General features: G+C 38.7%; 2 protein-coding genes across 4 annotated transcripts; one reads left to right on the top strand and one right to left on the bottom strand.

Annotated features, from left to right (window-relative positions):
* Positions 1-8,887: 8,887 nt before the first annotated feature.
* il17d (interleukin 17d) lies at positions 8,888-13,524 on the top strand. Its single transcript, XM_034010511.3, has 3 exons — positions 8,888-9,115; positions 10,890-11,182; positions 12,828-13,524. The coding sequence occupies exons 1-3, from the start codon at positions 9,101-9,103 to the stop codon at positions 13,150-13,152; spliced, it is 633 nt and encodes a 210-aa protein (XP_033866402.1). The 5' UTR covers positions 8,888-9,100; the 3' UTR covers positions 13,153-13,524.
* A 477-nt stretch (positions 13,525-14,001) lies between these two features.
* On the bottom strand, positions 14,002-19,364 carry eef1akmt1 (EEF1A lysine methyltransferase 1). 3 transcript variants are annotated; one of them, XM_059028762.1, is made up of 6 exons: positions 19,119-19,364; positions 18,932-18,965; positions 17,528-17,674; positions 17,334-17,416; positions 15,300-15,580; positions 14,002-15,045 (listed from the first exon to the last, which is right to left on the bottom strand). In XM_059028762.1, the coding sequence occupies exons 3-6, from the start codon at positions 17,663-17,665 to the stop codon at positions 14,915-14,917; spliced, it is 633 nt and encodes a 210-aa protein (XP_058884745.1). In that variant the 5' UTR covers positions 17,666-17,674; positions 18,932-18,965; positions 19,119-19,364; the 3' UTR covers positions 14,002-14,914. The 3 variants fall into 3 exon arrangements, with proteins under 3 accessions (XP_058884745.1, XP_033866400.1, XP_033866401.1); XM_034010509.3 differs by lacking the exon at positions 19,119-19,364 and having other exon boundaries at positions 18,932-19,088; XM_034010510.3 differs by lacking the exon at positions 19,119-19,364 and having other exon boundaries at positions 17,528-17,671; positions 18,932-19,069.
* Positions 19,365-21,121: the final 1,757 nt, after the last annotated feature.

Raw genomic sequence — 21,121 nt, 5'->3', positions numbered from 1 at the left:
TTGCTATCCTTTGTCTTTCTGATACCCAAATATGTAGCTATTACTCTGTTGTAGACTATAAGTGAGACAGTTAGTGCAAAAAGAGTTTGTGAGTACTGCAGAAATTGTATGTAAGTTAGGTGGTATGAATCTAGCCTATTTATACATTTTGCAGTAATTATTAATAAACTGTTACATAGAAACCCAATTTTTAACCATTTTTAGGCTATTGATACCATTCCATCTTTCAGCAGGGGAACTGGCCATGAATATACATTTTTATTTTAATTGTAGAATAAATCCATGGGTGAGAATCATTTTGAAAACTATTTGTGGTATACTGAAAATATAACTTTAATATATTATTACAGTATTGGTTAGTATTTCATAAATTGAATGCTGTTTTTTCCTAACCTAATCATAAAGGTATATTTACAGTATATATAATTTTTTAAATTGTGACCATTTGCATAGATTTTTTTTAAATAAATTGCAGTAGGATATAAGTAATGTTCCGCATTTCCGGTTTAATTCTGAATTTTACTGGAAAAGTACAGGAGGGTTTTTTTGTTTGTTTTTTTTTTTTACATAAACTGAACGTCGGTTATTACTGATTTATACCCGTTTTTTTTTGTTTACTATCAATATTTTCCTGCTACTATTTTCTAGGAAATATTTTGATTAAAATGCTGTTTTATTTTGACTCTGACATTGTAATAAGCAGCCCTACATTGCATCCTAGGATACAGCAGGTATGTTTAGATGTCAGAGGGTCAAATAATGTTCAGATGTCTTAAGTTGGTTCTCTGTTCACAAACACATTATCACCTGATTCTGTTGGCCAATGAGAGTCTGATTATTGTGGCAATAGCTGGGCATAGTAACTACTAGCTTGATCAAAAAATAAATTGAAATACACAAAAATATTATATTTTTTGTGAATGAGGAAAGCAAGTAATACATTGTTTATTCAGTCGAAGACCTCATTGGTGCAGCAGTAGCTGCACTAGGCCAAGTGACATCAAACCGGTTATCATCATTGGATACAAGTTGTCAGGTGAGGCTTTTGGTAGATTTGTTGCTTGCTCTCTGGTTGAAATGCCAGAGCCAACATGAAAAAGAAAAATGAGACTGATAACAGAATTGTGCACAACTTCATGATGCGCTCAAGATATGCCCAATTCAATTGCAGTACTCTATAAACATTGCTCCTATTGTTCTGTTAACCTCTTGAGTATTAGTGAGCCATATTTTCAAAGCATCTCCTCCATTCTTTAATTAACTCCTATTTTTTCAAGAGAAAAACATTTATTAACTTTACAAAACTAATATAAAATTTAAAAAATAGTTGACTAAATACTGTACTAAATGCTTTGAAAATACAGTTTTAAAATAAACATTGTTCGCTTCAAACCATTTTCTACATTTTATCACTTGTATTTAGTAGTTTACTAGTACTTGTATATTACTTGTGCTTGTTTTTTTGTGATTATTCTATATGTTGTACACTGTACACATAAAACAAAGATGTTGACAAAGTGATGGATCTTGGACCACTGGAGTTGTATTTAAAATACAAAACATTAAGTACCAGGAAGTAGTCTAGTTATTGATAGTGCTGTCTGTGAGTATAAAATAGATAAGCAAGCAAAGTACATAAATGTATTTGATAGAATTAAAAGGAAAACATTGCAGTATTGTCAGTGATGAAGAGGTAAGAATTTTAAATTCTAAAATCGTGGTTTGCAACCAAAGACTGGGACTTGGTGTGTTCTGTGTTGAACTTGAGGAAGGAATTGGATCATCGTTTCTGTAAGTAGGTCTGTTATTTTACTGTTATATGTGAATGAGCTGTACTGCCTGTATTTTTGTGAATAACTTTCTGCTGCCGATTCTAGGGGTGCTCCGCCCATGGTGGGCTTACTGTGCGTGTGAATGGTGGGAGGTTATGTAAACTAGTCACTGTAAATACCAGCCAATGAGCGATAAGAAGGAACCTATATAAACATGGCCTGCACACTTTGTGTGTGGGTGATACCAAGGAGTGTAAAGGAGCTAAATCCATTATTGCTAAAAGAGCTAAGAATTAAACAGTCCTTGTTAGAGCCAAAGAAATATCCTGGTAGTGTCTTAATTTCCATTGCTGAGAACACACACACACGATCGTTACAATACATTTAAGCAACAAGATACAACAGGGTGTAGGACCTCTGCAAAAGAATTTGAGACAAAAAAAGGAAAAGAAAAAACTCTTTAATGCCATACTAACAAAACACTGTTCTAGCAAAAGAACTGGAACCTACTGTAAATATATATGTTACAGGCAAAGCCCGAAATAAAAATTAAAATAACTTCTTTCAGGCTTTGCCTGGGCAAACCGCGGTCTGCCCACTGTTTCTCCGGCAGAGTCCAAGAGAAGAAACATGGAATAAGCCTTTTGCCGTATTTTCTTTGAAGTTTAAACTGGGAAAAGAATGTTTAGCCAAAGATGACATTTCCCTAAAAGCACAGAATAGAGTGCAATCACCTTTCAAGTTGTCATAACATTTAGGGTACACAAAAGCTTTCCTGCCATCTGGCTGCTTCATTTAATATTGAAACAAAAAGTGTCTAACTAACTTAACTAGCTCAATCTAAAACCCAGTTAATTTTGTAAACTATAGTTTCTCATAATGTGTATGTTTCTCCAACACAGCAATGACCTGTCCTGTCCCCAGTTCATCACTGTCAATGCTGCCACACTGTGCACACATTCCTTGCAGCAGCAATGACCTGTCCTGAACCCAGGTCATCAGTGTCGGTGCTGCCAGGCGGAGTGCACACATCCCTTGCAGCAGGTGGGGGGTGGGAGTACAATGGGCTTCCTAAAAACACGCCAGAATGCGGCCAAGATCACAAGCAAATTTACTGCACATCTTCAGTGCCGTGAAAAAGTATTTGCCCCCTGTCTGATTTTCTGCATTTTTGCACATTTTCACATTGTATTTGGTCAGATTTTTTTGTGGGTTGTATATAGAGGGAGTCAGAGAAAAAATGACACCAAAGTTTGGTGCGTCTTTCATTTGTTTGGTGTGCAAGGTAATCAAACATGCAATCTTCAGGTGTGAAAAAGTTATTGCCCATCCTAGTTAACTCAACCCAATTAAAGGGATAATTAGGGTCAGCTGTTTGAGTACTTTGGTTAACAACCAGGCCTGATTTGGGCCAGCCCTGCCCAATATAAATCTGACTAACTTTGGCCCTTACCATCAGATTGAAGTTGTCAGCACACAGGTTCTAGAGGCACATCATGCCACCAACAAAAGAAATTCCTGAAAAAAAGTTGTTGATGCCTATCAGCCTGAAAAGGGATGAAAAGCCATTTCTAAGGCTCTAGGGCTCCACCGAACCACAGTCAGAGCCATATTGTCCAAATGGAGAAAGTTTGGGACAGTAGTGAATTTTCCCAGGAGTGGCCGTCCTGCCAAAATCTCTCCAAGAGCAAGGCTTAAAATCGTCCAGGAAGTCACAAAGAACCCTAGAACAACATCCAGGGATCTGCAGGCCTCTCTCGCCTCGGCTAAGGTCAGTGTTCATGACTCCACCATCAGAAAGACGCTGGGCAAAAATGGGATTCATGGCAGAGTAGCAAGGCGGAAACCATTGCTCACTAAGAAGAACATGAATGCTCGTCTCAAGTTTGCCAAAAAGCACCTGGATGATCCTCAAGAGTTCTGGAACAATGTTCTATGGACAGATGTGTCAAAAGTGGAACTTTTTGACCGACATGGGCCCCATTATGTCTGGCGAAAACCAAACACTGCATTCCACAGTAATAACCTCATACCAACGGTCAAGCATGGTGGTGGTAGTGTCATGGTTTGGGGATGCTTTGCTGCATCAGGACCTGGACGCCTTGCCATCATTGAAGGAACCATGAATTCTGCTCTGTATCAGAGAATTCTACAGGAGAATGTCTGGCCATCCGTCCTTGAGCTGAAAGCTGAAGTGCAGCTGGGTCATGATCCGAAACACACAAGCAAGTCTACACCAAAATGGTTGAAGAACAAGAAATTTAAAGGTTTGGAATGCCCTAGTCAAAGTCCAGAACTAAACCCCATTGAGATGTTGTGGCAGGACCTGAAACAAGCAGTTCATGCTCGAAAACCCACAAATGTCACTGAGTTGATGCAGTTCTGCATGGAGGAGTGGGCCAAAATTCCTTCACGGCGCTGTGAGAGACTAATCAATAACTACAGGAAGTGTTTGGTTGCAGTTATTGCTGCTAAAGGTGGTGTAACCAGTTATTGTGTCTAAGAGGGCGATTACTTTTTCACACGGGGGCATTCAGTGTTGCATAACTTTCTTTAATAAATAAATGAAATATGTATCAAATTTTTGTGTTATTTGTTCACTCAGGGTCCCTTTTATCTAATATTAGGTTTTGGTTGAAGATCTGATAACATTCAGTGTCAAAAATATGCAAAAATGCAGAAAATCAGACAGGGGGCAAATACTTTTTCACGGCACTGTATATATATATATATATATATATATATATATATATATATATATATATATATATATATATATGGAACCTTGGTCTCTCTTCCAGGAAGAGCTTGTTATTATTATTTGTTTATTTAGCAGACGCCTTTATCCAAGGCGACTTACAGAGACTAGGGTGTGTGAACTATGCATCAGCTGCAGAGTCACTTTACAATTACATCTCACCCGAAAGACACAAGGAGGTTAAGTGACTTGCTCAGGGTCACACAATGAGTCAGTGGCTGAGGTGGGATTTGAACCGGGGACCTTCTGATTACAAGCCCTTTTCTTTAACCACTGGACCACACAGCCTCCTCAAGCTTGTGCATCAGGGATGTCCAATGTATTGTTTGCTAATGCTGAGCTAAAACCACATTTACCCCACAAACTACCATCGCTCATATCCAAATATAAAATGAAGGTCCGCATCAACAATAGTCATTAAAACCACAGAATGGCTGCCCTTGTAATTATATAAAAATGAGTTTGGTGGTGGTTCAATAATGATGTGCTTTCCATTCACTGCACCAATGCACTGTGGAAACTGCCACAATTCAGCACATTTTATGCTAATGGCCTTCCAGTCTTCTTTGTTATTAGGCACACTCAGGTATCTGACACGAAGAGAATTATATAGTGCTTGGCAAGTTTTTACAACAATTTGTGAAAATGTTTTACTGCTGACCTGAAATTCCAGAGACTAGAAAGTCTCCCCAGTTGCCAGAAACCTCAATGTAATGGCAAGTCATTCACCAGGTGAGGTGGCTTCAGGCATTACAGAATCTTGTCTTTTTATAAGGCCTCCCACCATCTTTAACAAAGCTCAAAAAGTACTTTGGTCCATTAGAAGCAAGTTTTTATATCCACTACCATCTGCATTTGAAAGCTCCCTTAACAAATTCTAGTCTGAAGAAGTCAACATCAACAGGGGCTCAAGAGTGGCACATCCGGTAAAGGCGTTCCACGTGGAGTGCAGGATGTGCTTTATAGCCTGGATATCGCTGGTTCAAGTCCAGGCTATTCCACTGCCAACCATGGATGGGACCGGGGGGGAGGTATTAGGTCGGCCAGGGTGTCCTCGGCTCACCACGCACCAGCAACCTCTGTAAGCTGCCCAGAGCTGCGTTGTCCTCCGACGAGATGGCTGCATGGTGGGCCTGCAGTGTGAAAAGAAGCGGTTGGCTGACGGCACACGCTTCAGAGGACAGCGTGTGTTCGTCTTCGCCGCTCCCGAGTCAGCGTGAGGGTGGTAGCAGTGAGCAGAGCCTAAAAATAATTGGCTATTCCAAATTGGGAGAAAAAATGATAAAAACAACTGCCGACTTTTAAGTTAAAAAAAAAACATATTTTGCAAACCAAATCCGGGGACACTCAGTATGGGAGCACAGCAAAACAGCCAAACCAAAACAGGAATGTGTGTTGCAGAGTATATCGCAAGCAGCTTATATTTTAACAGCTGCACATATTCATTACAAATAGAAAATAAATATGCATATAACATACAGAAACAAACACACACGCCGCAATAATTGCACAAAGCATTTACATTTTCAAAAAAGCAGACATTTTAAAAATTCCTCAAACTAAACAAAACAGACAATATGCAGGAAGGAGATCAAGGAGGAGGTTGAAGATGATACGCCCTGCAGGCAAACATGATTTATTTACAACATACTGAACAGCTCACCAGACACTATTAGCAATGGAAGCGCATGGAGCACATCATGCAACCAAGATCATGCAACAGTCTCTTGACACGGGTTGTACCGACAGACTGGAAAATAGCAAACGTAATACCGATCCACAAAAAGGGAGACAAAACCGAACCAGGTAACTACAGACCAGTAAGCCTGACTTCTATTATATGTAAACTTATGGAAACTATAATAAGATCCAAAATGGAAAATTACCTATATGGTAACAGTATCCTGGGAGACAGACAGCATGGTTTTAGGAAAGGGAGATCATGTCTAACTAACCTACTTGACTTTTTTGAGGATGCAACATTGAAAATGGATAACTGCAAAGCATACGACATGGTCTATTTAGATTTCCAGAAAGCTTTTGACAAAGTCCCTCATAAAAGATTAATTCTCAAACTGAATGCAGTAGGGATTCAAGGAAATGCATGCACATGGATTAGGGAGTGGTTAACATGTAGAAAACAGAAAGTACTGATTAGAGGAGAAACCTCAAAATGGAGTGAGGTAACCAGAGGTGTACCACAGGGATCAGTATTAGGTCATCTGCTATTCCTAATCTACATTAATGATTTAGACTCTGGTATAGTAAGCAAACTTGTTAAATTTGCAGACGATACAAAAATAGGAGGAGTGGCAAACACTGTTGAAGCAGCAAAGGTCATTCAAAATGATCTAGACAGCATTCAAAATTGGGCAGACACATGGCAAATGAAATTTAATAGAGAAAAGTAAAGTATTGCATGCAGGCAATAAAAATGTGCATTATAAATATCACATGGGAGATACTGAAATTGAAGAAGGAATCTATGGGAAAGACCTCGGAGTTTATGTTGACTCAGAAATGTCTTCATCTAGACAATGTGGGGAAGCTATAAAAAAAGGCCAACAAGATGCTCGGATATATTGTGAGAAGTGTTGAATTTAAATCAAGGGAAGTAATGTTAAAACTTTACAATGCATTAGTAAGACCTCACCTAGAATATTGTGTTCAGTTCTGGTCACTTCATTACAAAAAGGATATTGCTGCTCTAGAAAGAGTGCAAAGAAGAAGAACCAGAATTATCCTGGGTTTAAAAGGCATGTCATATACAGACAGGCTAAATGAATTGAATCTATTCAGTCTTGAACAAAGAAGATTACGTGGCGACCTGATTCAAACATTCAAAATCCTAAAAGGTGTAGACAATGTCGACCCAGGGGACTTTTTTGATCTGAAAAAAGAAACAAGGACCAGGGGTCACAAATGGAGATTAGATAAAGGGGCATTCAGAACAGAAAATAGGAGGCACTTTTTTACACAGAGAATTGTGAGGGTGTGGAACCAACTCCCCAGTAATGTTGTTGAAGCTGACAGCCTGGGATCCTTCAAGAAGCTGCTTGATGAGATTCTGGGATCAATAAACTACTGACAACGAAACGAGCAAGATGGGCCGAATGGCCTCCTCTCGTTTGTAAACTTTCTTATGTTCCTATGTTCTTCTTATGACATCTAGCACTTATAAATAAATTAATGTCTCTTTATTTTTTTTTTATTGTGCCCAATTATTATATCTCAATTTGGGATGCCTAGTATACATCTCCTCAATTAACATGTACACTGGCTTTCTCATGTTCTTAACTAACGAAAGCCAGAAGTGTACCTTAATTCAGCCGACGGCATCTCACTATGTCGTCACACTCACACTCTTCCCAAAACCACCCACATGGCGTCATCTCAGCGTCCCACGTGACCACCTACGGGAAAAATACAATACTGTGCATTTTGGCAGCGTGCCGTACCTGGAGAGACAGTTTGTTGAAGAATCAAATTAACATTCCTACCAGGCCAGCAACCGAATTACAGCACAATCCCTTTATCTAATGCTGGTAGTGTATCCCAAACAATATTGCAAACATGAAAACAGAAAATCTTTTAAAGTTATACCACCAATCTAATTACATTATCAACCCGCAACTCCTTAATATTTCCTGCGGCTGTGTTTTTGAAGTAGCCCAATTCCTGGCAACACTGCTCCGTGACATCCGTCCCGACTTCCGTGGGCATGCGCACTGCACAGTAGGATGTTCTGGGACGTCATCCTCCTGCCTGTTAACGGTGACTGAATTACCCTAAAGTTTGTGTGCAGGGGGTAGGATGCAAAAGTTATCAACATTGATCATTTGTTAAATTACAATATTTTTTAACTGTGTATTCACCTTTAATATAACACATTAAATCTAGCCCAAAAAACCTCAAGACCTGTTAAAAGTAGCCCGATATGTTTCACCCATTAAGTATCAAATAATTTGTTCAAAAATAAGAACACAAGCTGTATTTATGTTGATATATTACATTTAGACTTAACCTTTGCGGTTAACAACATTAGAGTAAGTTATCACAATAACAGGTTAAAAATGCTCCAAAAAATTACAAAGTAGCTTTCCTCAAATGAGGACAATGGCACTTAATAGGTTAATGTTGGCCAACCTCTAAAAGCATAAGCATGGGACACTTAGCTTTTAAACAATGAGAGATTAAAAATAATCAATGGCCAGTTGTTTGTCTGACAGCACGAAATAAGGTACGTTTTGTAAACCATATGCAGTATCTGATTATTTTTGTCTTAACGGCATTACATACTGTAATTGCTATTGCGGAGGGAGGGGGAGGCAGAGACGTACGAGCAGGGCCAGGCACACACCACTTCCTTCCACCGTGCACCAGTGGCTTCCTGAAACCCCAGCTACGGGATTATTAGCATGTACACTCGGAAATAGTTTTCAAATTCGTTGCACCGTGCAAATCCGGGCAAATCTCCAAAGACCACTATGTCAGTTAGATTTTATCAAGGCTGGCAGCTTATTGAGGCTGTTTCCTCGTCTTGATACACCACTTCTACAAAGTATCCAATATGCATGGTAATAAGGTAAGAACAAAAGTAATAGTATTAAAAAAAAGTAAAACAAATAAAATAAAAAGTGGTATTGAAATTAGAAGTACATATCTATAGCGTTGTGTTAGTGGTTGCGGTGGTGGTTCTAGATGCAGATTTTCCACATCAGAATTTATGCAGAAATAAAAGGAATTAGGAATGTAGATTGAGTGTATTTATTAGTTTTATGTGTACTTGGGTTAAACTGGCATTGTTTTAAAAGCAGAACGTTGTTTTCATGTAATACTAATAGTTTTGTTTTTAAAGAAAATAGTCTTAAAAAAAACATGAGCAATGCAGAGGCTACTCCATGCCTAAGGACTTATATGCTTTCCCCATTTATGAATACTTAGTAAAGTAAAAATATACAATATAAAGTGCGTGTGTCCTCTTTATATGGAATTCAGAGTGGCATATTGCTCTACATCACACTAGTTGAGTAATACCAGTTGAAAATGTATTGAAAGCTGTTCACTTTATGTTTAGTTTATTCACTTGATAATATTGTCACATATATAATACTATCATCTTTAGCGTATTTAATTTGCGGATAGATCTGTACTTACAAAGCCTTTTCAGTGCTCTATAATGCTGTACATATTAAAATACGTTTTTAAAGTTAAGAATCGTATTAGAAATAAAAGTTGAACTAGTCAATAATAAGGGTTACAGCAAATGGTGGGTGAGGTCAGGCTTTTAAACCTTAGTTACTTGAAGTCAATTTTATGATCCTTTTCCATTTTATAAGCACTACACATAAACAGCCTCGTTTTTTTATACCTATATGCAATAAGCGCAAAGTAGCGCTACACCCCTTTAGTGATTTATAGTATATTGTGATGTAACTCCATAGCACTACAGCCAATATTTATTGTGGGTAGAGCCAAATCATTCTTATTTCATAACTGTTTTAGAAAGACTGCGTTCTGATTCAACCACTTGTTCAAAAAGCAAAAATGATCACAGAATATTGCATCCATGTGGGTATTTGCTTGAATTAGGGATGAAACACCTTGTTTGCATCTAAAGGCCCACAAAAAAAGTCGTCCATATCAGATACAAATTGTTTCTAATCCTGACTTAAAACATTACATTTTATCTCATCATGTATTTAGTATTTGCACTTACTGTAAACTATGCTGTATTTAAATATTTCTCTGTAACACCTGTGCATGGTCTCAGATAAAGGCATCTGCCAAATAAACTAATAATAATAATAATAATAATAATAATAATAATAATAATAATAATAATAATAGAAGTTTGCTTATTAAAAAAATATTTTGGCTTGCCATTAGTCTGATACTGATGACTTTTCAAACGCAAGAATTCACATAATGGCAGTATTAGCACATAAACAGTATCAGCATTTAATGGGTGGTTTTAGAGACCCAGATAACCATAGTCTTGAATTATAATTTCAATACTTTTTCAACAAATATTTAAATCCACGGTGTCCTGAACATTAAGGACCACCAGCAACAGCATACAACACTACAAGCAGTGCTGTTAACTGTGCTTTTTATATTGTTCTTTTCAGGGCACTGTGACCTACTCTTTAGGGTACTTACAGTTGTAATGTGCTATTTTACATCCTTAGTCAAGGCAGTATATTTAATTTGACAGCTAAACAGCCTTCAGCAATAATATTATTTACTTGTCATCCAGAATCTGGCAAGCTAAACTGTGCGAAGCTCAAACTGTGTCCTGTCTTGCAGCTTGCAGTTTGTTTACCACTGAGGCCTCCTTGCTTTTTGTTGTATTTTAGTTTCCAGCAATACTTACTGCTGTCGCAGCCTTTTTTGTACTGGTCAGCAATTCGGAGTGTGCAAAAGTAGTCAAGCGGCCTCCACGCATTCGGCCATGTCTGGATCTACCGGAGGAGATTCTGGAACAGATGTTTGGGAGGCTGTCAGCAGGCATGTTCAGTGCTTTTCATCACACGCTGCAGCTCGCTCCTCTGGAGAAGGAGAACCTCACCTGCCCCACAAACGGACGCCCTACCTCTGATAAGTCCAGACTCCCTGTGAACATCCACAGCATCTCTCCATGGGCTTACAGGTAATACTCACTTTCTGCACACAGTAATGGCAGTGCCAAAGAAGGGAAGGGTAAGCAGTGTGGAGTAGTGGTTAGGGCTCGGGACTCTTGACTGGAGGGGCATGGGTTCAATCCCAGATGGGGGGCACTGCTGCTGTACCCTTGAGGAAGGTACTTTACCTAGATTGCTCCAGTAAAAACACAACTATATAAATGGGTCATTGTATGTAAAAAATAATGTGATATATTGTAACAATTGTAAGTTGCCCTCGATAAGGACATCTGCTAAGAAATAAATAAATAATAATAATCCTATAACCTGTTATCTCTAACAACATTATCAGTGGTGTGCAGAGTGTTTTTTTTTTCTTTTTTTGATTGGCTTTTATACTTAACTTTAATACAACTGTATAGAATTAAAAGTTATTTGCTTCCTACCCACCCACTCTCAGTGCTGACAATGTATGCCCAATGGCCTTGCTACTTGCTTAAAAAAAAAAATAATAATTTGTTATATTGGAGGCGGTCCTACATATAGCAAGTACATATGTCACACTTTTTACATTTTTCAACATATCTATAAAACCGCTTATCCAGTTGTGGTGAAACATAGTATTAATATTTAGTGTATGTTATTAAGATTATTAGATTCTGGGGCTATGGTGGTGTCTCATACATGTGTCTCGAGAACATAAGATTCTTCCAGTCATTTGAATATACTTTACCATGATACTAACACCTCATTTGCTTACCTAATTACATCTAGTTCATAAATACCATTTTACATTATTTTTTTTAGATTTTTTTATTTATTTTTTTTATAAATTTAGTCGTTGCCAATTATTTATTATTATTTTCTCACAATTTGGAATTGCCAATTATTTTATTATGCTCAGCTCACCACTACCACCCCTGCGCTGACTCGGGAGGGTGAAGACGAACACACGCTGTCCTCCGAAGCGTGTGCCGTCAGCCAACCGCTTTTTTTCACACTGCAGACTCACTATGCAGCCACCCAAGAGCTACAGGGTCGGAGGACAACCCAGCTGTCGGGCAGCTTACAGGCAAGCCCGCAGGCGCCCAACCAGACTACAGGGGTCGCTGGTGCGCGGTGAGCCAAGGACACCCTGCCGACCTAGCCCTCCCTCCCCCCGGGCGGCGCATGGCCAATTGAGCGCCGCCCCCTGGAAGCTCTTATCCTCGGTCAGCTGTGGAATAGCCTGGACTCGAACCGGCGACGTCCTGCATTCCACGTGGAGCGCCTTTACTGGATGCGACACTCGGGACCTCTTTTTTTTTACATTTCTTATTCTATACATAATGTTGATATGTCATGGTTATAAGAGAAAGTTGATGAACAAGACGTCATAGGAGAAGACGCGCTTGCTTTCTTAAGATTTGTAAGTTCCCTTTGGAAAAAAGCCACATCAATTACACCATAGAAACCAGCACAGCACAGTTCTATTTTTAACAATGTTATAAAGACCAGAAAATGGTCTGGAGAAAAAAAAAAAAGAAACTATTGAAGTTGATACCTTTTATTGGACCATAAGTTATTTTTAGCCTCTATGCTGGTCTTATAAAAGGTATCAACTTCAACTTTGTTTCTGCATTAACAGTTGAATTTCACTAAATAATTACTTTTTTTTCCCCCTCCGTTGGATAGAATTTCGTATGACGCCACAAGATACCCAAAATACCTCCCAGAAGCCTACTGTCTGTGCAAGGGCTGCCTGGCTGGACCTTTCGGAGAGGAGAGTTTGCAGTTTCGCAGCACCCCAGTCTACATGCCTTCCGTCATTTTACGTCGTACCCCGTCCTGTGGCGGGGGGCGCTACATTTACACAGAAAACTACATTTCCATTGCAGTTGGATGCACTTGTGTGACAGGGCCAGAGAAGGAAAGAGAAAGCAATAACTCTGTTTTAGATACAGGAGAGCTGAAACGTGGTATTGACAAAGGGGATGAATCTCAATTGAAGGAAAATTAAGAATGGAATATCTTTCAAATTCTAAAAATACTTCTGATTTTGTCAACAATATTAACGCCACTACAAAATAAAAGTATTCCTAACAGTTTGATAATATTCATTAATAGTATTAGTACTGCAAAAGTGTATTGGCAAATTAACATTATTATAACTGAAATGATGAATATATATATATATATATATATATATGTGTGTGTGTGTGTGTGTGTGTGCTTCAGTTTACATTTCTGAATATGTTAAATAAATACTTGTAGACTTAAGCTTGTAAGCTTAACATTAAAAGTTGTTGAGGACACTCTACAGTCCACAGAAAGCTAGAATAAGGATACATTATACATGCAAAAGGAGCTATTAAAAACTAGTAGATAGTAATGATTTGTATTAACTTTTTTGTCTTGTTTTATTGTAGTGAACTGGGGATGATTTAAGGTAGCATACAGTAATGGGTTTATATGAATGTATAGTTTCATGTGCCGTGGTCTGTAACTATATTTTACAGCACATTAAATGTATCTGAAATACCTGACACCAGGAGACACAGACCAAACACTGTATGTGTACAGAAAGATGTTACCTAGCATCAAATCACAGCGGACACCTAACGACTGAATCTTTATAAACCTATCAGTCTTGCAGTACAACCATAACTTCCAGCCATGGTTCACACCAGCAATGCATGTCTTTCTTTTAATGAAAACAGGGTTATAATTAGTAAATCGTTCCAGTGTACACACACACACACATATATATATATATATTAATAAATAAATAAATAAAGCCTTTAGCAAATGATTACATGTGAGGATATTGCTACAGATGGCTGTGAAATTCAAAGTCGAAAGACAAGAATATATAAATGTTGTTTATTACTGTATGTGAAGCTTACACATCTTTTCTGTTGACTTGCATTATTCATTTGAATAAAATGCACATTAATGACTAAAAAAGTGTTTTTTTAAAATATTTCAAAATAATCCATTAAGAATATATAAAATCCAAAAGGTAAATGCACTGGCCCAATATTTATTATTTACATAATAGGATTGTATTTGATTTATCCAAAGGTCCCTGAATTCAGACACCTTGATATGTTCTTTTATTACATATCTTGAAAACACTGCCACCAAGTGGGAATGAAGAGAAATTCCTCAACACATTTTCCTCTCAAATTATATTTTGGGCTATTTAACTAAAGATTTATTTTATGATGTTAAAAGTTTAGGAAGCAGTATATGTGTCATACAAGAGACAAATGGAAAAGAGCCACTGCTCACAGTTAAATCGCAGCGGTTCGCAACCTTTCTAGCAGCCGTACAACACCACTCCAACAACCTTTTTTTTTTTAAACTTTAATTACTTTTGACAGTTAAAATTTAAAGAAAATATTTCTGAGGTACCAGATCTGTGGAGATCGGGTACATTTATCAAATTAGGAATAGTCCTTATGCAATATTCTTGTTCCGGAAGGCTGTCATTGACTATCTTATAACAGAGATGCCTGCTATGACGTAGCAGACATTTCTCAATTTAGAGATGCATTTTTACCATTTAAAATGCATGCTTCTTGAGTGATGTACAAATAAACAAAAACAATAAAATGGGGACTCATAACTTTCAATTTCTGATATATGACATTATTGGTAAAACATTATATATTCCATAATGAGCAAACTTTGCACTGGAACTTAATAAATCTGTCCCCAAATTGTGTTTGGAATACATCCATTTAATGACAGACAATTAAAAGTTAGGAGAGCTTAAGTCAGGAGTCTAGACTGGATTCATAATTGACGTAGCACCTGAATTCGTTGGCCAGGCTTCTATTGTGTTTCGGGATAAACTTGCACACCCTTAAACCAAGGAGTTTTGCTGCCTGCTCTTCCATGACAGCACCTGAAATAAGATGAAAATAATATTTAAAAATCGATACCAAACTTCTGAATTATATATAAATAACAGTGTTGTTTAAATACATTACAAAAACTCTTACACACAAAACATATATTTGCACCTGGATTACTTTGCTACAAGAAGCAAAACTGCAGGGATACATTAGAAGTATTTTAGACTGAAAGGATAATTTATAGATGGATACATACAAACTAACAAACCCTATATCATCCTGTTATATTACAGTCTGTACTTACCTGTACATAACAGGATCTTTCCCTTGGTAAGGAATTTGACAGTCTGTGCTGTTTTGCTAAGACACTCTTCAGAGAGGTAGGGCGGATCAGCGATAACAATGTCAAAACTGTTCGGTTCAAAGTGCTCCGGCAAATTGAGAGGATTTTTATAGTCATAGAACACAAATTCATCTCCATACACTGAAAATCGTCTGTCGTACTCCAGCACAAATGCAGAAAAATCCTCATTCTGCAACTCCTTCAATTTCTGATAGATGCTTGGAGCACTAATGCAGGCAATTCTGGAAAACAGGAGTCATTGTGAAACACATTTGAAAAGGTGCTGAGGAAATGAAGAATAAATGAATATGGGTTGTCAAAGAAATTTAGTTGTGTGGTCACGAGGAATAAACAAAAACAATATGGGCTAATTACAGACTTATCCCATTTTCAACCACAATATTTGGTCATGTGCCCCAAACTTGGTTTTCCTAACATTATACAACGAAGACTGTCTGATACTGATATTTTCATGTAGACAGACACACAGGTCTAGTTACAATCATGAAACATGGTCTTCTGTTAATCTGACAACTGTAAGATATTACAGACAAGATTTTTCAGCAGGGTGAAAAAGGAGATGACAAATAGCAAACCAACACTTCACACCTATTTTAAAAATTACAGAATATAATTAGGAAGAGAAACTCATAACATCTAGATGCTGCACAACTAGGCTTGCTACTATTCGACTTATTTTTTTGCCAAGTCGACGATTAATATCGTTTATTTTAGAAAGAATTTACCTTTTTTCAATCTTTATTTTTCAGTTCAAGCAGAGAATGGGTGAAATCGACCTTTATGCTTTAAAAAAAAACAGACTTTTTATGCCATTGAAAAAACGTCTCATTTAGCGAAATCCCTTTATCATATTCAACATGCAACAAAACCATGGTTCAACTTTCTAATTGAAATAACGTTCAGTCACAACTGAGCTATACATTTAAATTATTTGGAGCCTGCGCTCCCCCTCTCCTGCTTCAGCATAGCTGGACTCAGAGTCACTGCAAGGCAAAGCAGACGGCCCCGCTTCGTCCTGCCGCGGAGACTTCAGCCACCTCTTGCACCCCATTTTCAAATCAAACTAGTAACTGTCACTGTATACCTAAAGCAAAAGCTTACGTACACCTTAACCCACTAATTTCAAAGTAGGCGCTTCGAATGACAGGCGCTGTAGCTGGCAAATGAGAGCACTCTAGCACTGCGACCCCCAGCCCTTCTGAGCGGAACAGAGACAGGACAGACAGCACGTATAAAACTACACAAACTAGAGGATTTCTAAATGATTATTTTTGGTAAGAATATAAAAAATAGTAAGTGGTTTTACCGACGTTTATCGTATATAAATTTATTTCAGTCAAACTCATATTTTGGGGGAATTCGATGTTTAACTGATTTTTTTTTTTTTTTTTTTTTTTTTTTTTTAAATAATTTAGTCGTCGCCAATTATTTTTACCCCGGTTTTCACCCCAATTTAGCATGCCCAATTATTATCTGTATCCCCGGCTCACCGCTCGCAACCCCCCCGCCGACTCGGGAAACGGAGGCTGGAACACGCGTCCTCCGAAACGTGCTCCTTCCAAGCCGTCATTTTTCGCACTGCAGATCCACAGCAATGCCACCAGACCTATAGTGCCGGAGGACAACACAGATCTGGCGGCTCCGCTGCAGAACCACAGGCGCCCTATCGGCCACAGGGGTCGCTGATGCGCGGTGAGCCGTGGATTCCCCTGCCGACCTAAGCCCTCCCTACCCGGGCAGCGCTCAGCCAATTGTGCGCCGCCCCCTAGGAACTCTCGGTCACGGTCAGCTGTGACATAGCCTGGATTCGAACCTGCGATCTCCAGGCTATAGGGCACATCCTGCGAGGAGCGCCTTTACTGGATGCGCCACTCGGAAGCCCCCGATGTTTAACTGATTAATATCAAAAAGTAGCAAGCCTACTCATAACAGCACATATCATTGGAACATGAATGATTTCTGTAAATGACTTACTTGCCACCCTTTCCAGCTGCAGAGATTACTTCTTTTGCCAGCCTCTCTGCCGTTTCTTTACTATACCAAAACTGGCTCAGTTGCTGTTAAAAGAAACAAGTATGTCAGTAACCTACAAAAAAGTAGTATAATAGATGCATACAAACACATTAGCGTTGGCAGGAAGGAAACATTCATGACCAGCAGCTCCTTACCCAGTCCTCCTCAATGGCCCCAACAGAAAACTTGTCAACCACTGAGGTCTCTTTTTGCTGCTGCTCCAAATAAAACTCTTGCAGAGCAGCCAGAGCCTGTGCAGAGAGCTGAGGGCTGTCGTCATCACTGTCAAACATTGCAGCCTCCTTGGGGAAGGGGGAAAAAAGAGTTTATATTAAAAGCACTTGACTGATTCCCAAACATTATTCTGGTTGATACAAGACACGGACCGGACCCAAATTAACCCGTTTAAAAAAAAAAAAGAAATCTCAGGTCTGCCGTCATGCTCTCGAAAGCCTAGAATTAAAAGTACAGTATTGAAAACATTGTTGATGTATTTATTACGTTTGGCATATTAAATATGTAAACTAAATTCTAATGTACAACTTGTATTTAATTACGAAGGAACTACAGGTTTGTTATAATGTAATTAGCACATTTTTCGTAGTCTTCCTTTTCAGCATGTTTACATCTCGTGACAAAAACGTGCATTATGACTGGTTTGCATTACGTTGTTGCCTGTGTGTCGCCAGCTTGTCGCCCGCAGGCTTGTCTCCCGTGTGCACCGCAAACTGCAAGGCAACAACGCAGGCAACAAATGTGTTCCTCTTGTTGCCGTTGACAAAAGTTGCCCGTGTGACCTGGCCTTTAGGGACTCCAGTCTGAATTTAGTGTAAATCTGGCTCTGGGCACTCAACAATTAACACCTATTCACTCTGTTCACAGTAGAGAAATTACAATTATATATATATATATATATATATATATATATATATATATATATATATATACACACACACACACACACACATACACACACACACAGAGACGTGCATTTTACATAACACTGAACACAAATCTTTCAAAACTATGAAACACTTCACAGAAATAAATTGTATTTTAAAATAAGTGATTTTTAATAAGCGATTTAATGTGCTGTTTCGTTTTCACTTTTAATAGCAGTTGCAGCAGCTGCATCCATAGTTTCACTGAGGGCGGTGTAGTATTAAAACCATGCTTGGTGCCGTACAGGTCTCGCAAAACCCATTTAACAATTCAAAAGTACAGTACTACAAATCAAATACATGCACAAGGAACTGCTCGTTTTGGAATTCATCCTTTAATAACTAGGCCCTAGAACAAAAAATAAAACATTCCCTTCCGGCAAACCTTCATCATTGTTCTTTGATAAGCATTTATCTACTTGCGGTGGATCTATTTTAATATCAGTGTGCCTCCGTACTGTTTTACCCGACACGTGCCGGAATTTCTGGGTTAAAGCTTTTTTTTTAATCACACATGTAGTAGTCAATATTCGTTGTATGTGTAAACTATGGCTGTTAACGTCTGCAGGTGGATACGGTATTTATTTTTAAAACACCACATCTGAAAACATAACTCACCCGAAATGCAAGAGAAACGTTTGTGCTCCACTCCGAATCAGTCAACCTGGCTGCGTCACATGGTAAAATGAACACAAGCACCAATGAAGTAAAACCAAGGGGTGAGTTCACGACACTTTTTTTGCCGGCTAGATTGCAGACGGGAGTCTGCGCGTAACGTCACGGTCTGTGCAGACGGAGCATGGACAGCTTTGGTAGATGAACAACAGTTCTGAGCAGAACCAAAATGGAGGTGATGTTGAGAGAAATTCTAATCACAGAAGTGGATGCAATCGAAGTTCCCTTTGTGCTCCACCAGCTTCATAATTTACAGCATGTTCAGAAAATGTATAGTAGAAACAGTCCCTTCTATAAAGAGATAATATAAACGTATGTTTTGTGATGTGAGACAAATTAATGAGTATTATAACGGGCAGGATCCCCCCTGACTAGGTGGCAGTAGCACATGGAGTGAGGATTGTATCTGGTTGCCTACACACTTCTTTGTCAGCCAACGCTCGTCTACTGTTTTGAGCCGCGGCTGCGCCAGCGCAGTACCTCTTGAGAAACTGCGCCGCTGTGCAGACTTTTAAGACCGTGGATGCGTGACCTAGTGACGTCTTTTCCGGCTGAGGTCACGCAGACGATGAATTTGGACAGGTTTTAGTGAACGCAGCCAAGATCTTACTTTGGTCAACAAATATGGCGCCTTGGAAAAGAAAAGCATTGCTCTTCTTGAGCGTGACGTCACATCCGCGGTTATTGTTGCTAGGTGGTTCCAAACAGACCAGTCTACAATAAATGTAATTTAAAACATCAATACAATTCAATAATAAGCGGTCGTTTTTTAATATAAATCAAATTATAGTTAGTAAACAGCACAGTGCAGTGCTTTGCGGCAGACTACAACCACCATTCATTCAGAAAGAGAAAACTGAAAAATGTCATCTGTCAGCCATATCTGTAAAACATTTAACAATTCAAGGATGATGATAACCATTGAGACTTAAATGGTAAGCAATGGTAGCAAATGGTATTCTTTTTTTTTAATTTAGTCGTTCGCCAATTCGTTTTTATTATTTTCTCACCATTTGAAATGCCCTATTATTTTATTATGCTCAGCTCACCGCTACCACCCCTGCGCTGACTCGGGAGGGGCGAAGATGAACACACGCTGTCTTCCGAAGCGTGTGCCGTCAGCCGCCCGCTTCTTTACACACTGCGAACTCACCGTGCAGCCGCCTCAGAACTACAGCGTCGGAGGACAACGCAGCTCTGGGCAGCTTACAGGCAAGCACGCAGGCGCCCGGTCAGACTACAGGGGTCGGCTGGTGCGCGGTGAGCGGCCGACCTAACCCTCCGCTCGGCCAATTGAGCGCCGCCCCTGGAAGATCCCGTCCACGGTCTGCTGTGGAATAGCCTGGACTCGAACTCGCGACGTCCAGGCTATAGAGCGCATCCTGCACTCTAGCGAGCGCTTTTACTGGATGCGCCCTCGGGAGCCCCGAGCAAATGGTAATCTTAATGCTAGAAAAATACGCAATGGTATTTCAATGGTACTTTTTATATACCATTAAGTCTCAGTAAATTTCGAATGGTATAAAAATTGTAGCCTAAATGTACACAATGAATGGAGAAATGTTGTGAATGATCTCAGAATAATAATAATGTTGTATACAATGCTTTGAATAAATCTATGTTATTTTATAGACGTTTTGGGCTAATATGAATTTCAAAATAAAATTTAAGTGGTCAACAGTATATTTGTATTTACTTGAAAAAAATATTTTACACTGTGTAACATTACAATGTATTTATTTGCTGCCTGGGCCGATCTAGTCAATTAACACCAAACAGACACTAGCCCTGCCAAACAAACAGTCCAGCAGTCCGGCTCCAGCGCCCAGCCACACTGCCTATTAAAGTATTTACTAAATATTTTATTATGGATGATTGCTTTAGTTAATATTAATTACTCTGAAGGTGTGGAAAAGATTGTGTTAAAGGTGTATAAGAAAGTCAGAATAATGTTTATTTATTTTTTTCACTATTTATGAGAACATACACTCAGATGTATTCATCATATTATTCATTTGCACTTTTATTGACTTATACACTTCAGACACAACTTGTGGGCATCTATTTTGTAACTGAAAATAATAAAAGTGATATTTTTATGGATACTCAAGAAGTAACATAATTTCCATGGAA

The sequence above is a fragment of the Acipenser ruthenus genome, chromosome 8 (assembly GCF_902713425.1).
Source record: "Acipenser ruthenus chromosome 8, fAciRut3.2 maternal haplotype, whole genome shotgun sequence".
Classification (NCBI taxonomy): Eukaryota; Metazoa; Chordata; class Actinopteri; order Acipenseriformes; family Acipenseridae; genus Acipenser; species Acipenser ruthenus.
This window is presented reverse-complemented; position numbering and strand designations above follow the sequence as displayed.